Source organism: Taeniopygia guttata, chromosome 1A (assembly GCF_048771995.1).
Source record: "Taeniopygia guttata chromosome 1A, bTaeGut7.mat, whole genome shotgun sequence".
Lineage (NCBI taxonomy): Eukaryota > Metazoa > Chordata > Aves > Passeriformes > Estrildidae > Taeniopygia > Taeniopygia guttata.
In genome coordinates this window covers 29,968,476-29,993,929 of record NC_133025.1, presented here as the reverse complement: position 1 = coordinate 29,993,929, position 25,454 = coordinate 29,968,476, and the positions used below count along the sequence as shown (strand labels likewise).

Genomic DNA, 25,454 nt, shown 5'->3' with positions numbered 1-25,454 from the left:
TAGCAATGGGAACAACTTGGTGCCAGGCTTCTGCTGAGAACTGCCTTAATACATTAAGGGTACCTATTCTTGGTCATATGCCTTAGAGGGAAAACCTGTTTTCCTCATTAGATCAGCTGATGAAATTGAAAACATGGGGACTTTTCAGACTCAAAGTCCATTCAACCAATCTAGACCCAAAAATTTGTTCATTTTTCCAGCTATGTTTAAATCAAGAGAGGACCTCTGGCTCCAAACCTTGCTCCTCTTAATCTTTGGGCTGCACTACTTTTGGCATCGTATGGCATTACTGGCCTTACAATCAGTTAGTTGTCTTTTCATGGGAATGCAGAACTGAGGGAGACAGAGCTTATTTTTGTTAAACCATTTGTCTGAGTCTATATTGGAACTCAGATTTCTTTTCTGGGGGGCAACCCTGAAACCAGCACAGCATAGGCGGTGCCAGCAGCAAGCAAGCAGAAGGCCTGGTCACACTGGGACAGGGTTGGGTTGCCACAGGTTGTCACTCAGCCTGAGCTAAAGCAGTCTGAGTGCTCCACAGGAAACTTTAAGAATTAAAAATTACATCCTCTCACTTGCCCTCCTGCCTTCACAGTCAGGCCAGTCTGAGGGCTTTAATCACAAACCTACATGGGTGGGAGGGCTAGAGGGTTAGCTGTGAGTTTTAATTATGGTCATTATGTAATTGGATAAAATTCTACAGTAAATTCTGCAGTATTACAGGCACATCACAGATCATTAAATACTTCTCCACAGGCCTATATTGCCATTAAATGAATAACATTTGTCACTGGACATATATCTCCTCAGTTGAAATTACATTAAATACTTCAAGTGGGAAACTAAGGCACAGGTCAAACAGCCCCTTTGAAAGCACACACTCCAGACCAAGTCCAGACAGGCAGTGCAAGATGTAGCTCTGTTGTCACAGAGATAAGAGCAGTGTGGGAGGAAATAGGTATTTGTGTCCCAGAACTTATTTTCCAGGTTCTTTATTATTGTGCTACTGCAAGATTAATGCATGCACATTATTCAAAAATCCAAACTGTCAAATGAAAGTGTGATCAAGTTTGGGTGGCGCGTTCTGGGGAGAAGCATTTTGAAACAGGGCTAAGCTCAGAGAGCAAATAGCTCCGGTAACTGAGATGTTTGCCCTCAGTGTGCTCCAATAAACTGATGTACCTTTCTTCTTTTTTTTTCCCCTTTTTTTTTTAAAGAGCTGACGCAAGTTTGTCAAAGGGAGTTGTTGGGTGTAGCAGCTTTGATTGGTTCATCCCATACACTCCCATTTGTCTTTAAATCACTGTTCAACTGCTCTAGGTTTCATATGAGTAAACTTTTTCTTACAGGTGCAATTCCTAGAAGATATAACCTGTCTAGCAAGTGAGGAAAGGAACCTGCTTAACTCAGAGGTAAACTTCTTTTCTTTATAAAATTTTATCAATGTATTTTAGACACTGGCCATCTCTTCAGAAACTGGGAATTATAAATTCAATTATTATGTAGCTATAAGTGCAATATGAAGAATTGACTCCTTAAGATTTACTGACATGGTAATTTGCACTGGAAAATATCTTTGATATTTCTTCAGGAATTAAATTTAATCTTCTCTTTTGTACAGAAAATCAAAACCTAAGCAACCATAGAACAGCAAAAGTATTCAAAATTTCCCAGTCAATTAAGAAATGAATGATTGCTTTCCTTTACAGCCCTTGGCTATCTTCTGAGAATTTTTTTCTAGGTTCTTGAGTTACTTGGTTAATATTTCTTTAAACAAATTTATTTGGGAAAGTGGACTTTACATTTTAATTATTTATTTCACAGCTGCAACACTTATTTCATTTTGAAATAGCCACATAGATAATAACCTTATAAAGTCACTGTCATGAAGATGAAGAATCTGGCAAAATCTGCTAAATTGGATACCATGGCAGAGATTACAAATATTGATATTGCAAAACCCATGAAAGTGTTAGTCATATCTATGACCTGGCATTATTTGCCGAGTGGTTGTCCATTTGCCTAATGTTCTAACTGCAGACTGGACAGAAATCAATAACCTTGTGAAATCAGATGTCAAAAATTTCATCATTTTCCAAATCATTACTGAAAACCATTACTTAATAAATGATGCAGAACAGTACTCTATACTTGAAAAGGAAAATTAGTTTTATAGAGATAAATAACTGCCCTCTAATAATAGGTGAATCTCTTTTGCAATGAGTATTTCCATTTTAATACTATACTTTAGGAAAAATCTTTTCTGTTCAGCCAAATGCTACAAGAGGCAGCAAAAATCATTGTATTGAAGGCAAGTTTGATGAACTGGAAAATTACATCTGGAAACCTAAGAGATTTCTCTTGTATGTTTAGGCACCAGAATCACAGTTCTGAAGCAGAAAGCAGTAAGCTAAAGCAGATGAACCTTGGTGTTTCTCCTCCAATATTAGAGGCTAAGCTTCTGGCAGGGCCCAGGCGTGCCCAGCCTTGGTGGCTGTGCTTTCACTGCATCCCTGCCCTGCTTCCCGGCCGTCCCCCCAGGAGCAGCAATCCAGCCAGCACAAACCCCTGAAGGGGGCAACTGAGTGCTCAATGTCAGTGCATTCCCCTTCATCTAAATATCTTGTAGGCTGAGGTACAGGGTCAGAGGTACAGGGTCACCCCATGTCCCCCTCAGGTGAAGTGACAGCTCTGCCTCTTCTATGTTACTTGTGGGGAGAACATGCTACCAGCGCCTGTACATCTCCGCAACCCCTCAATATCTGCAGTGCTAGGAACCTGAAGGTGTGGATTGCCACCAACTAAGGACCAGCCCTGACAAGTTCTACTAAAGTTCAAAGGCACCATTGGTCATAATCACAGTTATTAGTGTTTGCAGGATACAAATCTAATAATAGGCCTGTTTTATGGGTCTCACTCTCCCCACATTTATGACAATGGCTTTCTGCTCATGGTTTGCAAACCTCTGGTGTTCTACCAACCTCTCCCTAAAAAATCACAACTGCAAGAAAGCAGATTCTCAATAGACTTAATTTTGCCATCTGAATCTTTGTACTTTAACCAGAAGACTTTTAGGAATTCAAAGATTAAAAACAATAAAATAAAATAGAAAATCATTGCTTTATGCAGTGATTACACAGCCTCTTGAGATGACACCCATAAATCAGATGACTTGTGTAAATGTTTGACAGGGCAATGTCCAGATGATTCTTGTGCTGTAACATGTATTTTCAGTCAATTTTTCCATATTGTTTGCTGTACTGCACAAGCTTTCATCCTCAGCCTAATCTTTGTGCAGCTTAACTCCTGGCAACTTTTTTGCTTACTTTTCCTTCATTTCCCATCTCTTTGAAGATCTGTATTTTTTGGACTGCCACTTCTGGAAAAGACATTTTTCCAACAACTATTAGGCAGTGCACACAAAGAGGTTTTACCCTTTACCAGAATAGGGATAAGCACAGTTAGATTTGTTTGTCTGACTTCTACACCACAGATTAAAAATAAGCATGAAGAATTGGAAAAACTCTCTTTCTCAGACAGGTCAATGTCTGCGTTTGAAGACAGTTCTGTGAATGAAGCCACAGTTGTTAGGGCTCTGTTGGGGGTGGAGGGGTGAGGAGGGTGTCACTGGTTTTTATCTAATGGAGTTATTCATATCCTAAGCGAGCAGAATCCCCCAGGCACTGGAATGTGAGTGCCAGCAGCTCTGCCCTGATGCCTGAATCACCCATCCCCTCACACATACAAACACTCTGTGAGGCTGCAGAAAGAATTAAAGCCAGCCACTCTCTCTGGTAGGAAATTTCCTAATGCACGGTGATATTGCTTCTCCTTTTCAGTTGTCTGGTCTGGGTGAATGCTTCTAGTAAGAAGCAAGGAATTTGACATTAACTTCTGGCCTGGAGTCAGTTTTAATCTCCAAGATTGGTATTTAAAGTTTATATTTGCCTTTTAAACACATACACTCCAATATCTTGCCACTACAGATATGCTTGTACATGTTCTTAAGAACAGCATATGATCAGTATCAGAGGGTAGCAAAGGTCTGGTCATTGAGCTGGACCTATACACCCATAAATGCAAATCCAGGAGAAAGACTATTGAATAATTGCAGATTTAATGTTACAAAAATCCAGACTTAGAAATTATTTGTTGCAGTGTTTTCTGGTATTGTTATTTTGGAATGCTGAGCTGTATTTGGCATGTCATATTTATGAAAATTGTCATGAATCTGATCAGCGTGCCTGACTGCAAGGCAGCAGGAAAATGTCCACAGTAACTGCAGCCTCAAGTATGTGCTCTCTGATCTCTGCTCACTCCCTTTACTGGTGTCCCCTCAGCTGTGGAATGGAAATATAGCATGCATCAAGGACTATCTTTGGGAAGGGAGAAGGATTGCAGAACCACAGCATTTCTTTCACAGTGCTTTCCTTTTGAATCAGATAATAAACAAATTTATTATATGTATATCTACAAATGAGTCTGTAGCACACAGCTGCTGAAATCCCAGAGGTGAAATTCTCTTTGTAAATTTGGGTTGTACAGTTTCATTTGGCTCATACAGGAAATAAAGAGTTGAGCATTTATTCATATGTTTTTTTTAAAGGCAAGAATTTTTCTCGTGGGGTAAAGATAATCAGTCTAATATCTGTGTAGTAATCCTGTGTGAGACAGAGCTTCCAGTGGTGGGTCAAGTAAGAATTAAACACCAGTCCACTTAAAAACAGAAACTGGCTTATCAGAATTGCACCTCCTAATTATCAAAAAATGATCATACAGAGATGCTCACTTCTGTCAGATCCCAGTGAAAGGGACAAATCTACAAAACGTTTAAACCTGTAACGACAATAGTCTTCCAACAAATGGGAAAGCCAGCTATACTCCTGTTTTTGTCAGAAAGCATTTCTACATCACCCTCCCCTATAAACTCCAAAGCAGCAGTTCAGGAAATTATTTTCTGCTGGCTTTGTATTTTTTCCAGATACTGGATACCCACTGTGCATCTGTTGGCCTCTGCACCCTTTACCATTTGAGGGGAGACAGGAGAACCAAGTGCAGGCATATAAAGAGACTTTTATTCTTACCCAGAATTTCTCCAGTCTGCCACAGTTTCCCTTCTTAATGCTATTACAAAGATCAAACACAAACCAAACAATTCACACTGGTTTATCTAATTTGAAGAAAACTCTAATGAGTTCTGTTGTGTTTTGTTTGCAGAACAGAGTGTTCTGGCAGTCCTTGCATGACAGAGAGGACCTGCAAGCACAGTGCTGTTTACCCTGAAGAAGCGAGTGTGTGTGCTGGGAAGCACTGACCGTTCTAATGGATCGCATGGAGCTGCAAAAAGTCAACATCCAACCTGATGATCAGAGCAACAGCGGGGAAAGCCTCGAAGACAACTACCCAGAGCCAGCTGATTCGGAAAAGGCTGCAATTGGGAGGTAAGCATTTATCTGCTCTGTTAAGGCTAGAAAGCAGTAATCAATAGATAATCTTCACTAATGGCATCTGGGAAGTTTCCCCACAGCACTGATCCTCCCTGCTCTGTGCTCTGGAGGACAGTGTGCCCAGAACAGCAAGGCAGCCCAGGTCTCCCCTTGCCTGCCACCACCTGGACTGATATCTTCAGGCTCCCAACACAGACTAACCCTTGGCAATTTTCAGCTACACCAGTCAGATACTACATGTGTAAATAAATACACTCAGAGCAGTTCAGCCTGAGCACACTGAGGGGCTAAGCTCCCCAGGGCAAGGTATGGAGGGCAGCAGGGACAGCCCACCCTCAGACGTTCCAGCAGAACCCACCATAGCACTAGCACCTGTGTGGCTGGAAAAAGACATCTCAAAATCAGCCATCAGTCTCCTGCTCTCAGCTTGCTGCTCTCTCCAGGGAGTATCTCCAACAAGGCAGTTGCAGGGCCCTTTGTTCCCCAGATGTGAAGCACGTGCTGTGCTTTAGTGTGTTACTGGCAGTACGGATGTGCTTTCCAACATCTGCAATCAAGCGCAATCTGAAGATTACTGGGTCTAAAAGTAAATTCCAAATCAAAGCAAAGATCTACTAAGCATGCCACTGAAGAGGAGAACTTTACAGGAGAACAGAGCTATTTTTTGATGTATTTTTACATATTCGTAGCAATGTCAAAGGGAAGTTTCCACTGATGACAAAAGGCACTACTCAAATAAAATGTGTGTCATAAGCTTTATCTAATGTTCTCCAATTTTTCTTTGTGTTCAGTCCCTTTGCTAGTGATGATGCAGAAAGTCAGAAGTTCCTTACAAATGGATATCTTGATAAAAAGAAATTGGAAGACTATGATGAAGAATATGTAAGTTTTATTCTTTTTTAATGAATGAATAAATGATTAAAAGTAGATCTTATTGACCAGATTTTTTTCTTAAAGTGTCAGTAAGCAAAATTACTCTGGAGCCTGGCCAGCATAATTTTGGCTTTCAAAGAATAAACACATTTTCTAACAGTTAATGCAGCAAACCCTTTCTGTTGTCTTACAAGTAAAATTGAGTCTTTCCTTCACACATAATCAGAAAAATTCCTGAGATCACACTTGAGCTTCAGTAACATCTCCATGTAATCTCAGCTAAGACGTGCAGACAGAGGGTTTGCACCCATTTTCCTAACAGGACATTGGGCTCAGAAGGATTTTGTTGTTCCTATGGCAAGGTAGATCTGTGCCTTAGTGCATACGTTCTTGTATTTGTAGCTTCCTGCATGTGTTTAAATGAATCTACATTCAGCTGCATTGCTTTAAAGGAAGAACCTTTTAGTTTTGGCTTTATGCTGAGGTCTACACAGTCATCATATGTCCAACTCCCTAGACAGCTCTACATGCAAGTGGAAGCACAGCACCAGCTCCTGGGGCATACATGTTGGTACCTCTCTGCTCAGGATTTAATGTTACTCAATTTTTAGTGAATCTGAGGCAATGAAGGACATTATTTTATCAGTGGTGTTACAGATTTTATAAAGGAATGATCACATAAAATCTAAAATATTATTTGTGATTGTAAACCAAAATTGAGAGCCATGTTCCCTCTTTCTTTTCTACTTGGTGTCAGTTGTAACTGATTCACACACCTTCCTCTCTCTCCTAGGTTTTGTCCTCTTCCATTCTTCTGCTTCCAGCCCTAGGCATGCAGCACTCCTTTCTTTCCTCCTCCCAGACACCTTTTTATATTCCCAAAGACAAAAAGTGCATTCTACCTGGAGACAAATTCAATAATCTGTTGTACTCATGTTTTTAAAAATCTGAATATTTAAAAATCAGTTATTGAGAAATCTGTTTGATAACACCATATATTTCTATAGAGGCTGGACAGCATAGCCAGTGTAACTGTGTCACCTAAGTCACTGTCAGGAATGTAAGCCTCCTCCTGACTGAGACAATGAAAGAGTGGGAAGAGGTAAAGACTACCAGCACAGCTGTCTTTGGGGTAGAATCCTTATGGTGGCAAGTGCCTCTGGGCTTGGGAACCTTGAAAAAGCTCCACCTCTAGGGATCAAGAGAGCAGTACAGGGAACACCAGCAATGAAGATAATTAGCCAGTCATGCTCAGTAAAATGCAAATGAATTGCCATTTTCTGTTCTTGCACCCAACAGCACAGCGGTAGAACTTCCTTTGGAATGTCCTCGTTCAACCTCAGCAATGCCATTATGGGCAGTGGCATCTTAGGGCTCTCCTATGCCATGGCCAACACAGGAATTATCCTTTTCATGTAAGTATATAGAAAAAGAAGCAAAAGGAATATAAGCAGGGGGCTAGACATGAAGTTTTTATGATTAGAGAGGTATGTTAAGCTTGCTTTTTTAGCTGAAGATTCTTGCAAGATCCTCTGTAATGAAAGCATTTCAGCTTCACCACAAGGAACCATCCACTGCTGAAAATCCACTGCTGAAATTTTAGATCTCCTTTGTGTTAGAAACATGACTGTGAATTGATACTGCACAGTCAAATTACAGAAGGAAAGAACAGCATGCTGGTCCTAAAATAACAAGACCGATCTTGCCAGTTCGGTATGGGAATCCAACAAGGAAATTAAATCATCCATAAATATGTTTGCATCACCCCAATTATCTAATCACTATGTAGAAATGGAAGAAGAACATTCAATATAATCTGAAATGGCAACATGCTTTGAGTGCAAATGCATTCACAGATCTAATGTTGCTGCTTCAAGTCTGTCTGTACCCAACGTGCACAAAGGCCTGCATTGGTCTGTGACTGACAAACAGTATCTACACAGAATGGGTTTTGACAGACAGCAACATATAGCCATAGGAAGTTTTTTTTAATCAATGGCTAACATCTGGCTCCTTTTAATGTGACAAACTGTATCAAAAATAAATTTTGGGGATATTTTAATAACTGATTTTAATTTTAGCCTGAAGCCTTAATTTTAGCTTCCCATGAGAGTGGAATAAACCATGATATTACTGTGTGACAATAAGCCATTTTTTGACCTTACTGAAATCTAGCATCTTTTTATAGAGCTTCTTGCTTATAGGGACTGTGTAACTATGACAGCAACAGCATTTAAAATGTTACATGTAACTTACAGTTGCTAAGAAACATCTCCTGTTTTGCCAATATAATTTTTAACTGAAAATTAATTGTAGATTCAAATGCTGTTCCCTATAAGCACTTCATAACACCTGCACCCAACTGGTTTAGACATAGTATTTGCAGAGCAAAAATTGAAAGCCAGTTCTAAAACTGGCATTTCATCAGGGTCAGAAAAATGTAGATTTTTTTTCTCCTCCAACTTTCTCTGAGCATTTGTATTTACTAGTATGTTCATAAATCATGACTGGAAAGAAAACTGTGATATGTTAAGCCTCACTAACAGGGAAAAAATATTACCTTTAAAATATCTTTATTTTGAAATTCTCTCCATACTGACTGGTGGCAAAAAATTCTAATACAAGCCTAAAGATGTTAGCTGTGTTGGCAGTGCTAAAGTAGAGAGTAATGCTAAAGTAAAAAACAAAGGCATCTCCACCCACAGTTCACTTTCTTTACTTTGCTATTTCCATATTTCCTACATGAGAACATTCTCCCTTTCAGTAAAGGAAGGAATTTTATTTAAATTTATGAACTTGTGTGTAGATACTGTTACCCCCACAGCAGTTACCCCCACTTGCATAAAGTTCCTCTGTTTTCACAGCACATGATGTTAGTGGGACAGAAAAATTTCACCTACTAAATGAAAACTACTGGACACACATTCTAATTTAGATGATGCTGGCAGCATGGTCTAAATTTTTGTAATTTACTGTTATCATCTTGCCCAAGTGCTTTCATGCTGGAAAGTGTTCTACAGGGTGAAGGAAAATAGAAGGTTCACAAAACTCCAAAAGCAACACTTCTGCTGCCCAGCATGTTTAGCAAGTGCAACCAGGAGGACTTTGGTTTACCCCACCTCATGTGTCAGGACACGGAGATCATGTCTCTGAACAGCAGCTGTATGGGTGCCCCTGATCAAGGAGGATGCCACCTCAGCAGGATGCACTGTCCCCTCTAACATGGTCCCCCCTTACCATATTGCATGAGCCCTCAGCAGGAGACAACCCTGCCCACACCAAGGTGGTAGCACTGTCTATCTCTCTTGAAGTGGGAAACTTCAGAGGAAATTGTGATGGTCTGGTGGTCACCACCCAGCCCCAGGGCCTAAGCCTGTACAGGCTGCTAGCCTGTTACTCATTTATGAACCTGGCTGTCAGTGTCTCCTATATCTATACCAAACCATGTGCTCAGTGGAGTGGAAGGTGTGGGCACAACCTCCTGTTCAGCCATGGATTAAAGTTCATCCATATTTTCTATCCCTGTCATGTTATCATCACATTCTCTTCCTCACCAGCACTTGGGCAGGCTGATGACAAGATAGTAAAGGTAATGAGATATGCTGTGCACATCTCTGTAATGAGAGTGCTGTGCCCTGAAAATGTCATAAAAAGCTACATTTTTCACAAGCATTTTACAAGAGGCAGATAGCCGAAATCACATTGGATGCGCCTGTTGTGTGGAAGGAACATGGCATTAATTAGAATTATTGAAGTCGGGTACCGGTACCTCCAAGCAGACTGAGACTGCAAGCTAAGCCACCAGTGCTCCAAGAACAGGTTTTCCAATGTTTTGGAAACATCTTGCATCTTGCTTTAACATGATGCAAGATTTCTGATGTACTTACACAGCAGACAACTAACCTCGACTGCAGTGATATGGCAGAAGTAAAAAGCAGTGACCAGCAAAGAGGTAGCATTGAAGTTTCCCTAGTCACAATTTGGTTTTGGGTTTCATTTTTGTGGGGCTTTTTGGCAGTTCTGATTAAGGAGAGATTTGAAAATGGAAGGTCATTGGGCAGATAAGAGTCCAAAGACCAGATTCTTGCATAGAAATCTGCTTTTTAGTGGGATCTTCTTAAGATATAAGATTCTGTCTTAGTGGACTAGCACAGAACTAGCATTTACTGAACTTCAACAAGCCTTCAGGGGCTCTTAGAGCTTATAAGGTGCAACTGTACTCACAAGTAAGCTACAGTTGACACTTAACTCTGCATTTAGCACTGAGAGACCAAAGGACAAACTTGCTGAAAACTATTTACATGTTGAACTTCATGAGAACAAGCAAGGGTGTGTTCAAATCAACTGTCTCTCATGTCCTGCTTAGGATTCTGATTTCTGCTTTGCCTTACAGAGTTTTGCTGCTCAGTGTAGCAATATTGTCACTCTACTCGGTCCACCTTTTACTGAAGATATCAAAAGAAGGAGGTAGGAGGCTGTGATTGACAGAGTCTGTATTGCATGCATGTATTTTACCTTGGAATGCAGTTTATCAAGTATGTCCAGTGTAGTGGCCCAAGTTTCTGTTTTGGTTTTGTTTGGGTTTCTTTTCAGGATCATTAATATATGAAAAACTGGGAGCAAAGGCATTTGGCTGGCCTGGGAAGTGTGGTGTTTTCATTTCAGTCACAATGCAGAATATTGGAGGTAAGAGATAGAGGTTTTCTAGTTTCCAGTGCTCTTTCTAAAAGAGAACACAAGCGATTTCATTCTCTCCTCTGTCTGGCTAAATGGCATCAGAGATGAGCCAGATACAGCAGACATTGTATTGTAAAAATGAAGGATATGAGGAATTCATCTCACTTTTTTCAGCTACCTGGCACTGCAGTGTATGGTGAAAGACAGTTGCCTGGGATCTCTCCATGACCAGTGAAGAGGCTTCAGTGATGGATAAAGTGGCCTGATTGTCCTCAAGGAACTGTCCATTCTCTTTATTGAGTATGGCTCAGTCTGTTTTTAGCATCTAGTTGAAGTATTTGCTTCAATTTAGAAAAGATCAGTCTCACCTAAAGGAACAGCACAGGGTTCTGACTTGTCCATAAAAGGCTCTTCAGTACTTCATTTTTCAGCTGAATTCTCTTCTCTAAATAACAGTTGGTTTGTGTTATTCCTAAAATGTGTGTTTAAAGTAATTTTTGAATGTATTCACCCACAAAGATACTTCCTGTGAAATATCTATCGAATAACCTCCATCCTCTCAGAACAGGAGACTTAACAATATAAACAGTAGTGATAGAGTGAGTGTATATTCATTCAACAAAGTTTTTTTCCTTTACCATCCTGGAAGAAGCCTTTTAGAAGGCTGAAGAACACCTGGCCTGAAAGCAAAAGGGAGTTCATAATTTTTTACAGATTCCTTAAGGAGAGGTAATTGAAACTTAAATTAAATATGCCATTAGTCAATTAAATTTAGGCAGGTTTTTTTGTGATTTCTTTATTGGAACTTGCTATGCTTACAAATTTCCATCAATAGATCAATACTATCCTGTTATAGTAACTTTGCTACACAAACAGAGGTAATTCACATCTCTGTACTGCAAAAGACTTTTTGATTTTATTCATAAAAGGTGTTATTCTATGGTATGCCTTTCCTTCCTCAAGCCTGGATACCAAATTGGTTGAATTCAGAAATTAAGTATTAATTTCCCTATTAAAGAGGAATATCTGTTCCTCTAGTTCTTATCTATATTGATCCATAGGTCTTTATAACCTCCCTGTGGCAAATCTAAAACATGAAAAAAAGCATTACTTCTGGCAGTACATTTTAAATGATATGTTAAAAAGTCCACTCTTACATCAGGAATCTTGACAACTACTTGATTTCTTTATATATAGAGAAGACATTGGAAGAAAGAAGTTGAAAGTAGGAAGGATAAGGTAGCTGAAGAGATCTAGAGGAAATAAATCTAAAGTTACTACAGAACAGGAATGGACAGCATCCATTGGGAAAAAAAACATATATAACAAAAAAGTAAAAGGAAAAATTAATAGTGATTTAAGTATGCTATAAATTCATTAGTAACTGTATTGTATTGAAATACAGAATGCTAGATGCCATTCAGGACCTGTTCATAACAACAGGTTATAAAGCTTTTGTTTATTTATTTATTTAATCAAATTGTTATTTAAACAAAATTCATTTGTCTACTTCAGCAAAAACTTCTGTCTTCTTTTGGAACTCAGTTCATTAAAGGTGTTTGGGTTTTTTTCCAGCAATGTCAAGCTACCTCTTTATTATCAAATATGAACTTCCTGAAGTCATCAGAGCACTTATGAAACTTGAGGAGAATTCTGGGTAGGTGCCTTTTCCCAGCCTGAACCTGAGATGAAAACTTTTCACCTTGATGTCAATGATGATTGATTTTATTTTTATTCTTCCTCTTTAGAGAATGGTACCTTAATGGGAACTACCTCGTCATACTTGTAACCATTGTGATTATTCTTCCCCTCTCCCTTCTAAAAAGCTTAGGTAAGCTTAATGCCCTGCTTAAGCTCATTTCTTTATCATTTTAGGATTGTGAATTTATATGTAACTGAACTATTTTTTTCTGTTTTGTTTTGTTTTTCTTGCTGCACAGGTTATCTTGGTTATACGAGTGGGTTTTCGCTGACCTGTATGGTTTTCTTTGTCAGTGTGGTAGGTGACTGTTTGGGTATTGTCTCCAGACAAAAACAGACTCTGTAAACCTTAAACACTTTTAAACTTCATACCATAGCAATTTAATGTGAATGTTAGAATAGCCCCTGCAAGTAAATCAAATCAACAACCTATTGCTCAATGAAGTCATAGTAAAAAAATCGTTTTAAAAAACACTTGAGAATAAAAAGTAAAGCAGGAAAACAGCAGAGGCAGAGTAACAACAAATATTTTCAGAAGAAGCAGAATTGGTAGCACTTGGTTTCTTGCTTTCTCTCTTTCTCAGTGTCAGTTTATACTTCTGTTGGAATGTCACAGATGCCTGTAGTGGCACTCGTCTGATAACATTGTCTACTTTTTTGTAGGTGATCTTCAAGAAATCCCAAATACCCTGTCCTCTTCCCATCATGAACCATGGGGTTGAAAACTGGACCGCCACCAATAGCACAGTGCCAATGCACCTGGTCATGTTATCAAATGAGTCATTCGGTTCTGGTGTGAATTTCATGATGGACAACACAGCTGGGCACTTCCCAAGCCTTGAGGAGCCAAAAGATATCTCCCCAAAAAGCGGTGTAGAATACGAAGCTCACAGTGACAATAGTGACAAGTGCCAGCCAAAATACTTTGTATTCAACTCACGGGTAAGGGAGATTCTGTAGAACTTGTGTTCCACCACTTGTACCACAACTGAACTGCATCCTGCCAAAAGTCAGAGGTACAGCTGTGGCCGTTCTTACTAATAGGAGCTTTATTTTACAGACTGCCTATGCAATACCCATCCTGGCGTTTGCATTCGTATGCCACCCTGAGGTGCTACCAATATACAGTGAACTCAAAGAGTAAGGTTCTTAAATTTTGTCTGATACTTCAAGTTAACCATAGATAGAGATCACTTTCTACATGCTGTCCATTGATTGCTGGTGTGTAAATACCCACATGATAGTGAATTATTGCTTTCCATAGTAAGCAGATTTTGACTTTGATTTGGTCTTATAGTCAGATATTGGTGACAGAGAACAACTGCATTGATCAATATTACCTTAGTAAAGGAGGAATCTGGACAATCCTTCAAATGGTCTGAAATAAACTGAGGAACTTGGTTGCGCTGAAACAGATAATTCTTGTTTCTAATAATACCTAAATGTGTTCTGTGTCTGTGTCAGTTGCTGCTTACTCTTAAAGTTTCTTGGGATGCCACTGGTTTTAGAGTCTTAGATAGGCTCTTCACTTAGCCTATATTGCTTAACAAAACTCAAAAACCAAATACACTTGCTTAAAACAGCACAGAGTTGATAGTTGGAAAGGGCTAATAAAAGGCATTTGTTGAAGCAAAAAATGCATAATAGGAGGCTGTAAAACTCAAGGAGGCTAAGAACTGCTACCTCCTATTTCAGTAGGTTTAACCTCAGAAGCAATAAAAATTCTCATATGACTTGGGAAAATGCTTGCAGTTTCTATAAGATGAAGATTTTCTTTAACCAAAGGATTTATGAAGGAAAAATGCACTATTCAAGAACAGCCCTATGTATATATAAGGGTATGTTCATATAAAGATGGCTGAAAACTCTCCTCTATTATTGTTAACAGACCTGTAATTCTAGTCCCTCCATTTTTTCAACTAAAATATACCATTTGAGATTGACATTTAATAAATAATGATATACAAAATAATGGGGCACATTTTTATGTTGCCACAGAAAAAGCACTAGAAATGCAGTTTCAACACATTTTATAAATTTGTGCTGCTCTGCACAGAGTTGTAAAGCATCAAGAGCTCTATGTAACCAATATAGTTGCTATGAGCTTTCTATCTGGTGAGGGTATATCAGAGAGCTAAGACCCTTCAGGGTACTTCTTGTGCAAAGACAGTTTTATAGTTTTATTCTCTTTCTTTTGTACTTCAGTCGGTCCCGAAAGCGGATGCAGAATGTTTCAAATATCTCCATCACTGGCATGCTTATCATGTATCTTCTGGCTGCCCTCTTTGGGTATCTTACCTTCTATGGTAGGTCAAAACCCTGTTCTCTGCAGAATTTTCCCTCACTTTTTCATGCAGGTGAGCTGGTTCTATCACAAAGACTCAAGTATTAATGCATCTTCTGGAGGCCTGAATCCAAGTTTAAGCAACAGTCACTTATAATACACAGTGTGTAACCTTCTGAGTGAACTGTGGGACGTAGCCAACTGTCAGACCACAAGTTCTCAACCTGTGAGAGATTCCAAGGCACCTACTAGGGGGACCAGTTTTGTTTCCCTTGACTTTGTGAACTTAGACAAGAAGCTGCTGTAAACTTGACTCTTGGCAAAGGCCAAGAGTACTAAAAATACTCTAGTGCTCAACAGTTTTACATGACACTACTAAGTGCTATCCAATCTGCCTCTGACGCCACTAGTTCAGTTTCATCTATGCTGAAAAACAGGTGCAAATCATTCTAGTGTAAAAAAAATCTGGATGAGCTAAACTAACCGATAGGCAAACAGAGTAGTCCCTCTATTAGCACATCATTTTGTGCAAACGCCACCTCTTTTTACCTTGTTAGTCCCTCCATACAGCAGAGAAGTGAATGATACAGCACACTCTGCTCCCTATCACTGGGGCAAGAGAGCTCTGCTTGAGAGCTGAGACATCTGGGTGTAGGTCAAAAGGAGCTTGTTACTGTTCAGTGAGTTGTTTCATATCACAAAAATTATTTTTACTTGAGGTTGTACCTCTACTTAATTGCTTTTTCAAAGTCATCTCAAAGATACTAGAGTACAAAGCATCCCCTCAGAGCTGTATTACCCTCATCATCTCTGAATGATGGACTAGTATCAGTCACAGTGGGAAAATTCCTTTTTCATGTCTAGCCCATAACTTGTATCTAATGACAGAGCTGGGCTAAAGCTAATCTTATCTCTTATCTGGCTGCAGTATAAAGATCCTTTTAAATGTGCAAGGTACTGCTTAAGTGATTTAACTCCTTTCTGTTTCCTTTTTGTAGGAGAAGTTGAAGATGAGCTTCTTCATACATATACTAAAGTGTACACCTTCGACAGCCTTCTGCTGTCAGTTCGCCTGGCAGTGCTGGTGGCTGTAACTCTAACCGTGCCCCTTGTCCTTTTCCCTGTAAGTAACAGAGCTGAAATCAGGGCTAACCCATAAACACTGACTGAATGTGATCAGCACAGATTTTAGTAGTGAAGAAAAGTAAGCCCAAGCTTTTTATTTAGAGAGGTCTGTTTTCTCATTTGACCTCTCATAGACCTCTCATGCTCGCATGGACCTTAGGCATTTAGGGTTGCAAAATTTGAAAGACTGAAATAAATCAGTCTTTATAAATATATCAGGAATTATTTCTCAGTCTCCCTGGCTCTTTCTGTACTATATTTGTCAGAGCAGTGCTAAGTACTAAAGTCTTGGAGATATACTGAAACCACTTATGAGATTTCCTAATACAGACACAGGCACCTACTATAGCATCCAAACTTAGGACAGACACATGAAGCTCAGGTCACGCATTGTGCAGGACTCCCACACTGGGCTGCTAAAGTACAGGGACAGAGGGCCCTGTGCTCACCTCACAGGCTTGAGTCTATGGACAGGTGAGGAAACTAAATGCCAGAAAAAAAGATATATAAAAGAGCTGCATAGTCAGCAAAGTTTGGAACTTCTGTGTGCTTTGCACTGGGAAAAACACAATAACCACAGTAGCAGGGACAGAAAGACACAGTTAAACAAATTGCCCTGCAGAGGGACCAACCCTTCTCAGGGATCAATCTTCCCCAGTGGGCAGAACTCCAGGCTCCTAAATGTATAAGACTGTGCCTCATGTCTTCCCTGAGCTTCCATACAGCAGAGGAGAAAATAGCTGATCCTCATTATTTGGTTTTGGAAGGCTGATGTGTCATTAGCACAGCATGTACAAGCCCAGCATCATGCTGTGGGAGTGCTCCCAGCAATCTGCATCACACCACAGTGTTCCCATCTGAGTAACTCGGGGCTCCTGTTGCTCCGTTGTCCTGGATGCAATACACACTCTGAGTAGGTACTGTTTCCAGGCTTGCTGACAAATGCCTAAGAGCAGTGATCACTGTTCAATGCTGTCCACTAAATTAAAAAAAAAAAAAAAAAAAAAAAAAATCAAGTATAAAGCACCCAGAGCAGTCGGTCCTTCTAGCTTGGAGAGCTCCAGTGCCCTGCCTTAAACATCATGTTTAAACCAGTGGCTAAATGTTTAAATTAGTCTTAACAAATTGATCAGTCTTCATGGGAAAGCAAGCTAAGGCATTGAAAAAGCCTGTCTGTCAGGTGTAGCATTTAGTATTTTAAGATTTCTGTAAAATCATTTTTTATTTGATTAGTTAGGAGTTACACAACACTGATTGTTCCATTAAAAGAAATCCTGACAAAATATCTTTTGCTTGTAAACCAGAATATCAAAGAATTCTACACATCCTATCAGGACAGCCATCTCCGCAGATCTTACTGCTTCAAATAAGCAGTATAACTATATCAAATATTATTTTAAAGAATAATCCCATTTGTATTTTCTTAAAGTAGTCAGAGTATTTTATTAAAAAAAAAAGTTATTGCATTGCCAGAAAAAATAATTAAATATAGATCTATGTACCATTAGTCACTTAAAACTTCAGTTTGATAGCTTCTTTTTAAGGCCTGTGTCATGAAAGGAATAATGCACGATATGCTGACAGTAAGCTCACAGGAATGCAGGCAGAAGTGTTTTCTGTAATAAACCTATTTTACACCAACTCAGAAGCTGGACAAAATATTTTCAATTTGCCTCCCTCTTCCTAATACTGGTTTATATCAACGTGAAAAACATGAAATACAAAACTCATGGTGTGTTTTCAAGTGATGTACCACACTGAGAGAACCCTATATATTTATTCAATTCCCAAACTCACCTAAAAGCAGTTATATGTTATTTTAAAACAACCAAGCAGAAATGTGTTTGGAGTTTTTTGAATGTTCAGATATTTTTGTTGAATTTCTAAATACCAACTCTTAAGTTAATTTTGGCATTTGAGAATAACATTATCTCCAGCTACCAAAAGGATTTACTTTTGATCTTTTGTCTACTTACCATCTTTTATGTTGTAAAACCAGAAAAAATTCATGATGTCTGAGAAAATCAGTGAAGCAATAAAAGATCCTCTGCAGTAGGTTTTAGGATTATAATTTCTAAGTGGCATTGAAAAATATGCTTTTCAGATACGTATATGTATATATTTAATGATTAAGTACAATAGCTTCCTCTGTCTCTCAGAAAAGTAGGTGACAGAATTCTTGTGGGATTTTCATTAGGTTCAGGAGGAATACAGCAATTCATATTTCACACATGTTCTTTTTTTTGCCTGCTGATTAGTACTTATAGTGGGAGGTTCTTTGAGGATTTTTTTGCTGATATTAGCATCTTTCAGTTGAACAGATTTCATGTCTCTGATTTTACACCCTATTTACTTGACTTTCTCCTACACTGTAAATATTTGAGTTTCTGCATTAAACTGTGAACCCAGTTCTTAAAAACCTACATCAGAGTGAGATTACATTATGGGAATCAAAGTCTAAAAATACGTTTTTTCAGTCAGAATTTCTCACAGCAGATGTAATTAATATGGATCATATTTTAAAACTGAAAGCAAAGATAAATTAATTGTTGTTTTATTTTCCCTGCTGTCTTTCATCTTGCAGATCCGTTCATCTGTCAGTGCATTGCTGTTTCCCAAAAGGCCATTCAGCTGGATAAGACATTTCCTGATTGCAGCAGTAATTTTGGCTTTTAATAATCTGCTTGTGATTTTTGTCCCAACTATTAAAGACATTTTTGGATTTATTGGTAGGTTTCATAAATACTTTTTGTTGATTCTATTATCCTTTCTACAACTTATTTACATTCATGGACTGAAGGACAATCTCTGTTTGAGTCTTACAGTAGAGTAATATAAACACAAATTGAAGTTAAAAGGGGTGTAAGAATTCCCAAACAGCTGACAGACAAAATCACAAGCTAACCAACTTTGTTGTCACTTTGCATGAGGCACAAGGAATCCAATAATCTCAATATAAAAACTGGTAAGGAATTCCCATTTCCTCCAAAAGGGAATTGAATATATACAGAGGAGAAGGAAATCACCATTGGTTTTCAAGCACCTATAGCATGAAATAATGTGTTGATTTCCAAAATGTTGTGCTAAAAAAAGAAGAAAATTGCATTTATAGTTCTCTCCTTACCACTTCTTTTTGGTCAATTTTGGCCTCTGATCAAAGTCCATGAGGAGCCTCCATGCTCTGAAGTGCTTGAGGACTCAGGGATGCAGATGCTCTTGAACAAAGTACCCCCATGGGGTTTCTGTAGTTGGTTTTCTCCTCCCTGCCTCTTATACCCAGGTCTTCATGCTGCACTCTGCTGAGCAGAGGGGAGTAGGCATTTCTTAGGTACAGATCATCCACTCTCATTTCAATACCTGCTTTCCAGGTATTCCTGTATTCCATCCCACCCTGGGAAGGTCTATTTGTCCTTGTTTCACCAGCTGACATGCAAACATCAGCACCACAGGCAGCACTTTGAAAAAACCCTCCCAGTAACAAGTGTCTCTTCAGGTCCCAAGCACCCAAATAAGTGTTTGGACATCTACAGGTCTCCATGAATGCTGTCTACAGAGAGAACCTGTACTGTACAGCCCTTTGTACTGTTGGGCTCAGAATGGCAGCTACCTCCCCACAGGCTCTCTTTTGCAGGTGCACCACTCTGCTCTGCTGTCAAATGGTGCAGCATTCAACTCTGCTCTCTCTTCCAGGAGCCTCTTCTGCTACACTGTTGATTTTCATCCTCCCTGGTGCCTTCTACCTGAGAATTGTTAAGAAGGAACCCCTGAGGTCGCCCCAAAAGATTGGGGTAAGAGAACAGGGGGCAATTGCAAAAGGAAGGGTGGGAGGGTTGTGATTTCCACTCCTCATTAATACTCAGACCATTGACTTGCAACATCTGGCACTTGCTCCTGAACGGTAGTGTCTCACTCAAAATACAGGTTGAGCAGTGGGATTCACCTAAGGATTCTCAAGACAAAGCCTTTAGAGGCCTACTGCTCCTGACACTCACCTAAGTACTCACCTAAGATAAAGTGTGCCTTAAACCACTAGAAAAAGGGACTTACTTAATCTGATCTGAACTCCACTTAACACCTGCATTTGCATAAATAGCACAAAGACTGTCTGTAAGAAGTTGTTGGTTAATGCTAGGAGACCAGCTGTGGATTAACATGAAGATTTGAGGTCAAGGTTAAGAAAGAAGTTGTACTACAGAGATAAATAATAGTGAGGCCTCCTCTGTGATAGATCCACACACCTATAGGATAGATATATGGAGGTCTATCATTTATGCACAGCATGTGTCTATATGTCATGCTGGACTGCCACTGCAACACCTTTCATCCTGAACATCAATAACTGTCTGCAGATTTAACTATCACTGAGGCAATGTTCTTTGAAAATGTAATTAGAAAAGTTATTGATGAAATATATATGTGGCATATAATGTAAACAGATGGGTATATATACATATATATATATATATAAAATATATATATGTTCAAAAAAGTCATGTGAGTGTAGCTGATACACACTTCTAATATAAAAGAAATTTATTATGATGTAATTTATTTATACGGTGTTTTTTGCAGCTGTTATTGTAGAGAGACTGTGAATATTTTTTCATGTGTCTTTTTTCACTCTTCATGTTGCTCTGTGTATTGGGCACATCTAGAATTTCACACCCTGCACTGAGATCACATACAATATTCATTTTGTTTTACAAAAACTGAGTATTGTTAAGTGTGGACAGATTATGGTAAACTAAAGCTCCAGTAAAGCAAAGAGTGACTACAAGCATCTGAATCATTTAAATATGTACAGAAACACTGTCAGATAAGACATATGGGCTTACATGTTTTTCTAATAAAGATTAAACAGATTAACTCTGAATTTGATCTTAATGCCAGAGATTATGACCATTGACTGAAAATTTGTCATTTTTTAACAATAAAACACAAAGTCGTTAATTTGTTATATTTTTTAAATTGTTCACAGTACCAAAGTGGGCTGTTCTCAGATTTAGCTGTGTAAAGTCTGTCTCTCTTGCACTAAAATTCACACAAACTTTGATTCATGTATCCCTGCACAACATTACTTGGGCTTTAGTCACATGGAATAAGCCAAACTTAGGCCACAGGTATTACACTAATGCAGATCCAGTGGGGCAATCCATGAGCTACTGCCTGCTAAGTCACTTGCTTTATTAATTAAATTTCCTTTTCCAATTGCAGGCTCTAATTTTCCTCATAGTTGGCATAATCTTCATGCTTGTGAGTATGACTCTTATTGTAATGGACTGGATTTACCATCCCCCAAGTTCAAGACATCATTAACCTGTGAAGACAACCAAGTGCTTTTTATAACACAAATATTTGTATTGTGGGCTCTGAAGAACATCTGAATAGGATTGTTATTCCTAGCTAGTAACTGCAGTACTTTGAAGAGAGTTTCTGGTAAGGTCACAAGAACCCAATGGAGTCTTACATCATCCTTGTCAATAAGGATTTTTATTTATGCATTAGGAATCTGAGCTTAGCATTTCTGGCCAGGTGAAATGAAAAGTGTGGTGTGAATGCTTTCTACTTTCAAATCCAAAATAACTTTGTATATAGCCCTCAAAAATAGCTTGGTGTCACCCCTTCCAAAATCTCCCATGATAAAAGTAACCTCAGTTCCTAGAGCGCTGGAAAGGTAATGGCCAGAAAACCAACCAGTGCCTTGTTTTCCATCTGAAGGTCGTGGGAGTGGTTGCCCAGGTCCCAGAGAAAGGGTACGGTTTCTGGAGGGGATCTGGAAGATGATTCCTCCATGCCTGATAGACTGGCCTGCCTATCAGAAAGACAGTGGCCTTGACCAGCCAGTAGACAAAGCTGAGTGTAAGATTTGTTGCCCAGATTCATTTCCCAGCTGTTGTACAGAATAAAGCTCTCTGACACAGATTCTCTGTTGGGGCAAGTGCTTGAAGAACAGTAAAGTATTCTCATTTTGTTTTTAAAGATGCCTGTGCTGGAAATAGCAGTCATTTCTGCAGTAGGATTTTTTTTGTTCTTTAATTTTTAATTATTGTGTGAGCTTACATCACTGAACAAGTTGTAGCCTCCATAAAAACTTGTCTTCCACTCTCACAGGAATTTAAGGAGACCACAAGGTGTGACAAAGCACCCTATCCAGTATTGTTCAGTACCTGTGTATTTGATAAATGTTCAGTGCCGGAAACTGTAATTTGCTATATATAAAAATATATGTATTTATGTACATAATTTTTTGTTTTTCTCTAGTCATAAAAATGTTATCCTGTGGTATATGATTTTTGATTTTTTTATGTGTCACTCTTTTCATAGCCACACATTTAATATTGTTTTGAAGGAAACATACTGAATTGGTGGGTTTGTAAAAGGTCTGGTTTTATTTACCAGTGGTTGAAATATACCTGTAGCAAGCCCTAACTGCTACCTGTTAAAATACATTCATATGTTTACTACTTACATTATAATAAATTTCAAGATGTTTTCCTCTTGAGAATTCTTAATATGTGTCTTGAAATTTTGTGATACCATTGTACACCACAAATTTGAATTCCTTACTCATCTGCTGTACCTCATTTTGTCTATGCATATATCAGCACTCAACAACATCCTGGATGGTTAAATTATGCAAGGGTAATGGCATTACTGACAATCTCAAGTGTATCATGCTATACAGCTGTGCAAGAGAAGAAAAAAATGGTTGCATTCTATGCTAGATTCATGTTTAATTAACAGTCAAATCATGAATTGGGCTGTATTGTGGAGTACTCGCTACATATGCTCTCTGCACACACCAAGGGAAATCAGACAGAGAGGTCTTGCTGACTCCTTAGCAGAGGGAATGAGTGGGAAGGTGTCACTGTTGGGTTTATCACACTTACACAAATCCAAACTTGTGTAAATGGAGTTTTCATTTTCTGACTCAGAATTCTGTTGAGTACATACCTGTAGATTCAGAAGGCTATGAATAACTCAAAAGTTGTCTATGCTCCCACCTTGTCTTCACACAAAATTCTGTTTGTTTGTGTGTCTGTGTGTGCATAAATTGTGTATACTTTCAGATTAACTGGAAAGGAATATATATATTCCATGTCAAATGCTACCTTTCTGAGCAGTATTATCTGCTCATCTGAGTCCTGCATCCTTAATGTACTGGGAAAGAATTCCTTATGAATGCTAAGTCTGACTTTACATTTTTAAAAGAAAATAGTGCCAATAATATTTTTATTTTAAGAAAATTAATACAAATAATGTTGTTTTATTACTGAAGAGACGTTTAACATGGAACAAAATTAATAGTAAAACATCACCATACGTCTATTCTTGTTACTATTACTGAGAGTTGTATGTATGAAATTGTAACTGCATCTTTACTTCGGAGTTAAAACACATCTTGTGATTACAGCTAAGTGTAGAGACTTAGGAATTAATGTAGTCCACCCAAAATATACAGATGACCTCAAGAAAAGTAACAGAACTATGGCATAACTCACTGCCTTTTTATGAAAAAAAAAAAAAAAAAGACGGGGTAGAGGGGCTGCAAAATGTTGAGTTTTTGAGTTAAAATACATTGGTCACAGTAATATGCAGCTGCTGCACACTCTGGGAGTAAGGGCAGTATTGTTCGCTAACTATTAGCACTGCTGGGAACGCTGGTTGTTGGAGTTTCTTATTCATTTTGCAATGTTGACAATAGGCTTGGTGAGGATTTTTATTATTAGACCATCCATGAACTGTCTAATAACAGACCATTCATAAATGAATTCAATAAATGAATTTTTTGAAGACTGCAAATTATTCTTCATCTGCTTTAGTCTAGCAGGAGAGGAATTTTTGATTGAAAACCAAGCAGAGTCAAGGTGGTAGCTTTAACACAGGTATTGCTAAACCTCATTCTCTTTTAAGAGAGAAATTTGTGTATCCATGTGTTCATAGATGAGCAAGATGGCAGCCCCTTCATATAATGACCCTTTGGCATTCCCTGTTTTCTGTCTATTCATGGAGCTGCATTGATGTCATCAGGTATGGTGAATGGCTGGTGTTAAAAGTGGGCTTATTTGTGAGATACTGAATGCCTCATTCTTTGGATTAGCTGGGATACATGGTATGGCAACTAACTATAGTATGACAGTATAAATAGAATATATATAGTATACCTACACCTCATGGTACCACCATGTATAAATACTTCCTATCATTGCAGCTGCAGGTTTTCCCGCTGTTACATACTTGTCTGATGTATACTCACAGCCCAAAATATACTGTCTACACACAGTTCTAGCATCAATGAGCTCATGTGAGAACCATGCCCATGGCCAGCCAGCATTTGCAGCCTGCCTGCTAATTAGGGAGGCTCTGCAGCCCTGGACACATGCTCAACACCTATTACTCAAACATTCACCCTGGCCTCCCCTTCCCTTCTAGTTAGGCAGCCTTCATTCCCTGAAGCATCAGCTCTGCTCTGTCTCGATGCTGCTTGAGGCATAATTTCCTCAAGTCAGGAGGCTATTTTAATTAAACAATTACGGCTGTAGGAAATGAATGAGGGGAGTTAAAGAAAAGTAAAAGGTGTGTCTTCAAGGACAAAAAAAAAATCAATGAAAATGTTAGAAATTTTAGCAGCCATAGAGGTGTGTCATTAAATGGATGTGTCAAGAATGCCAGAAGTGATGCAGAAAAAAAAAAAAAAACCAAAACCAGAAGTAATCCAGCTCTGGATTTAGTAAGGGGCTGAAAATGGGATGTTCATTAGAGGGCAAAATAATCTCTAGTCCATAAATAATCAAAAGCTCTATTCAGTAGCATCTATCTTAAAGAAGGGCAGCAGGCATACGTAAGTCAGAGTAGCTGGATCTGGTGTTCATTTTCATTAAACCCTCCTGGCTCTCAGTGGCTGACATAACAGTAAATAAAGCTAGTCAGCAATTACTCAGAGGTCTAGGTGGTGCTATAGACGGAATATTTCTATTCATTTTACTTTAAATTTCAATCAAAGTTTTACTGAAATTGTGCAATTGCAACAAAATTCTGGCAGAGCCCCATCTGTTTTCCATTAATCTGCCTAAAGATCTGCTGTGGGCTCCAGGGGGGCTTACAGTCCATGGCCTCCACCTCTCCTGGAAATGGGCAAGGGCCAGCCCACTCACAGCCAGCATGGACAGTGCTTTGGCTGAGGGTCCAGGGTGAGCTCAGGGTCAGTGAGTTTCCTTTTGTGGCTCTGCCTTGGTGCTGTAGTGGCAAGACTGTCAATACTTCCATGGCATACTGTGTTGTCTAGTACCATCCTGGAAAAAAAACCAAGCATGGTTTTAGTTACTTAAGTCATCTCTTCCTGACTC

The 25,454-nt window shown here is 38.9% G+C and overlaps 1 protein-coding gene across 1 annotated transcript; it reads left to right on the top strand.

Moving 5' to 3' along the window:
• Positions 1-1,266: 1,266 nt before the first annotated feature.
• SLC38A4 (solute carrier family 38 member 4) lies at positions 1,267-22,619 on the top strand. The gene is made up of 16 exons (XM_002196751.6): positions 1,267-1,412; positions 5,218-5,441; positions 6,239-6,329; positions 7,620-7,735; positions 10,714-10,787; positions 10,914-11,006; positions 12,573-12,654; positions 12,746-12,828; positions 12,938-12,996; positions 13,362-13,640; positions 13,759-13,838; positions 14,904-15,004; positions 15,981-16,105; positions 18,692-18,836; positions 19,798-19,895; positions 21,322-22,619. Exons 2-16 carry the CDS (start codon positions 5,323-5,325, stop codon positions 21,421-21,423), a joined length of 1,647 nt encoding a protein of 548 aa, XP_002196787.2. The 5' UTR covers positions 1,267-1,412; positions 5,218-5,322; the 3' UTR covers positions 21,424-22,619.
• Positions 22,620-25,454: the final 2,835 nt, after the last annotated feature.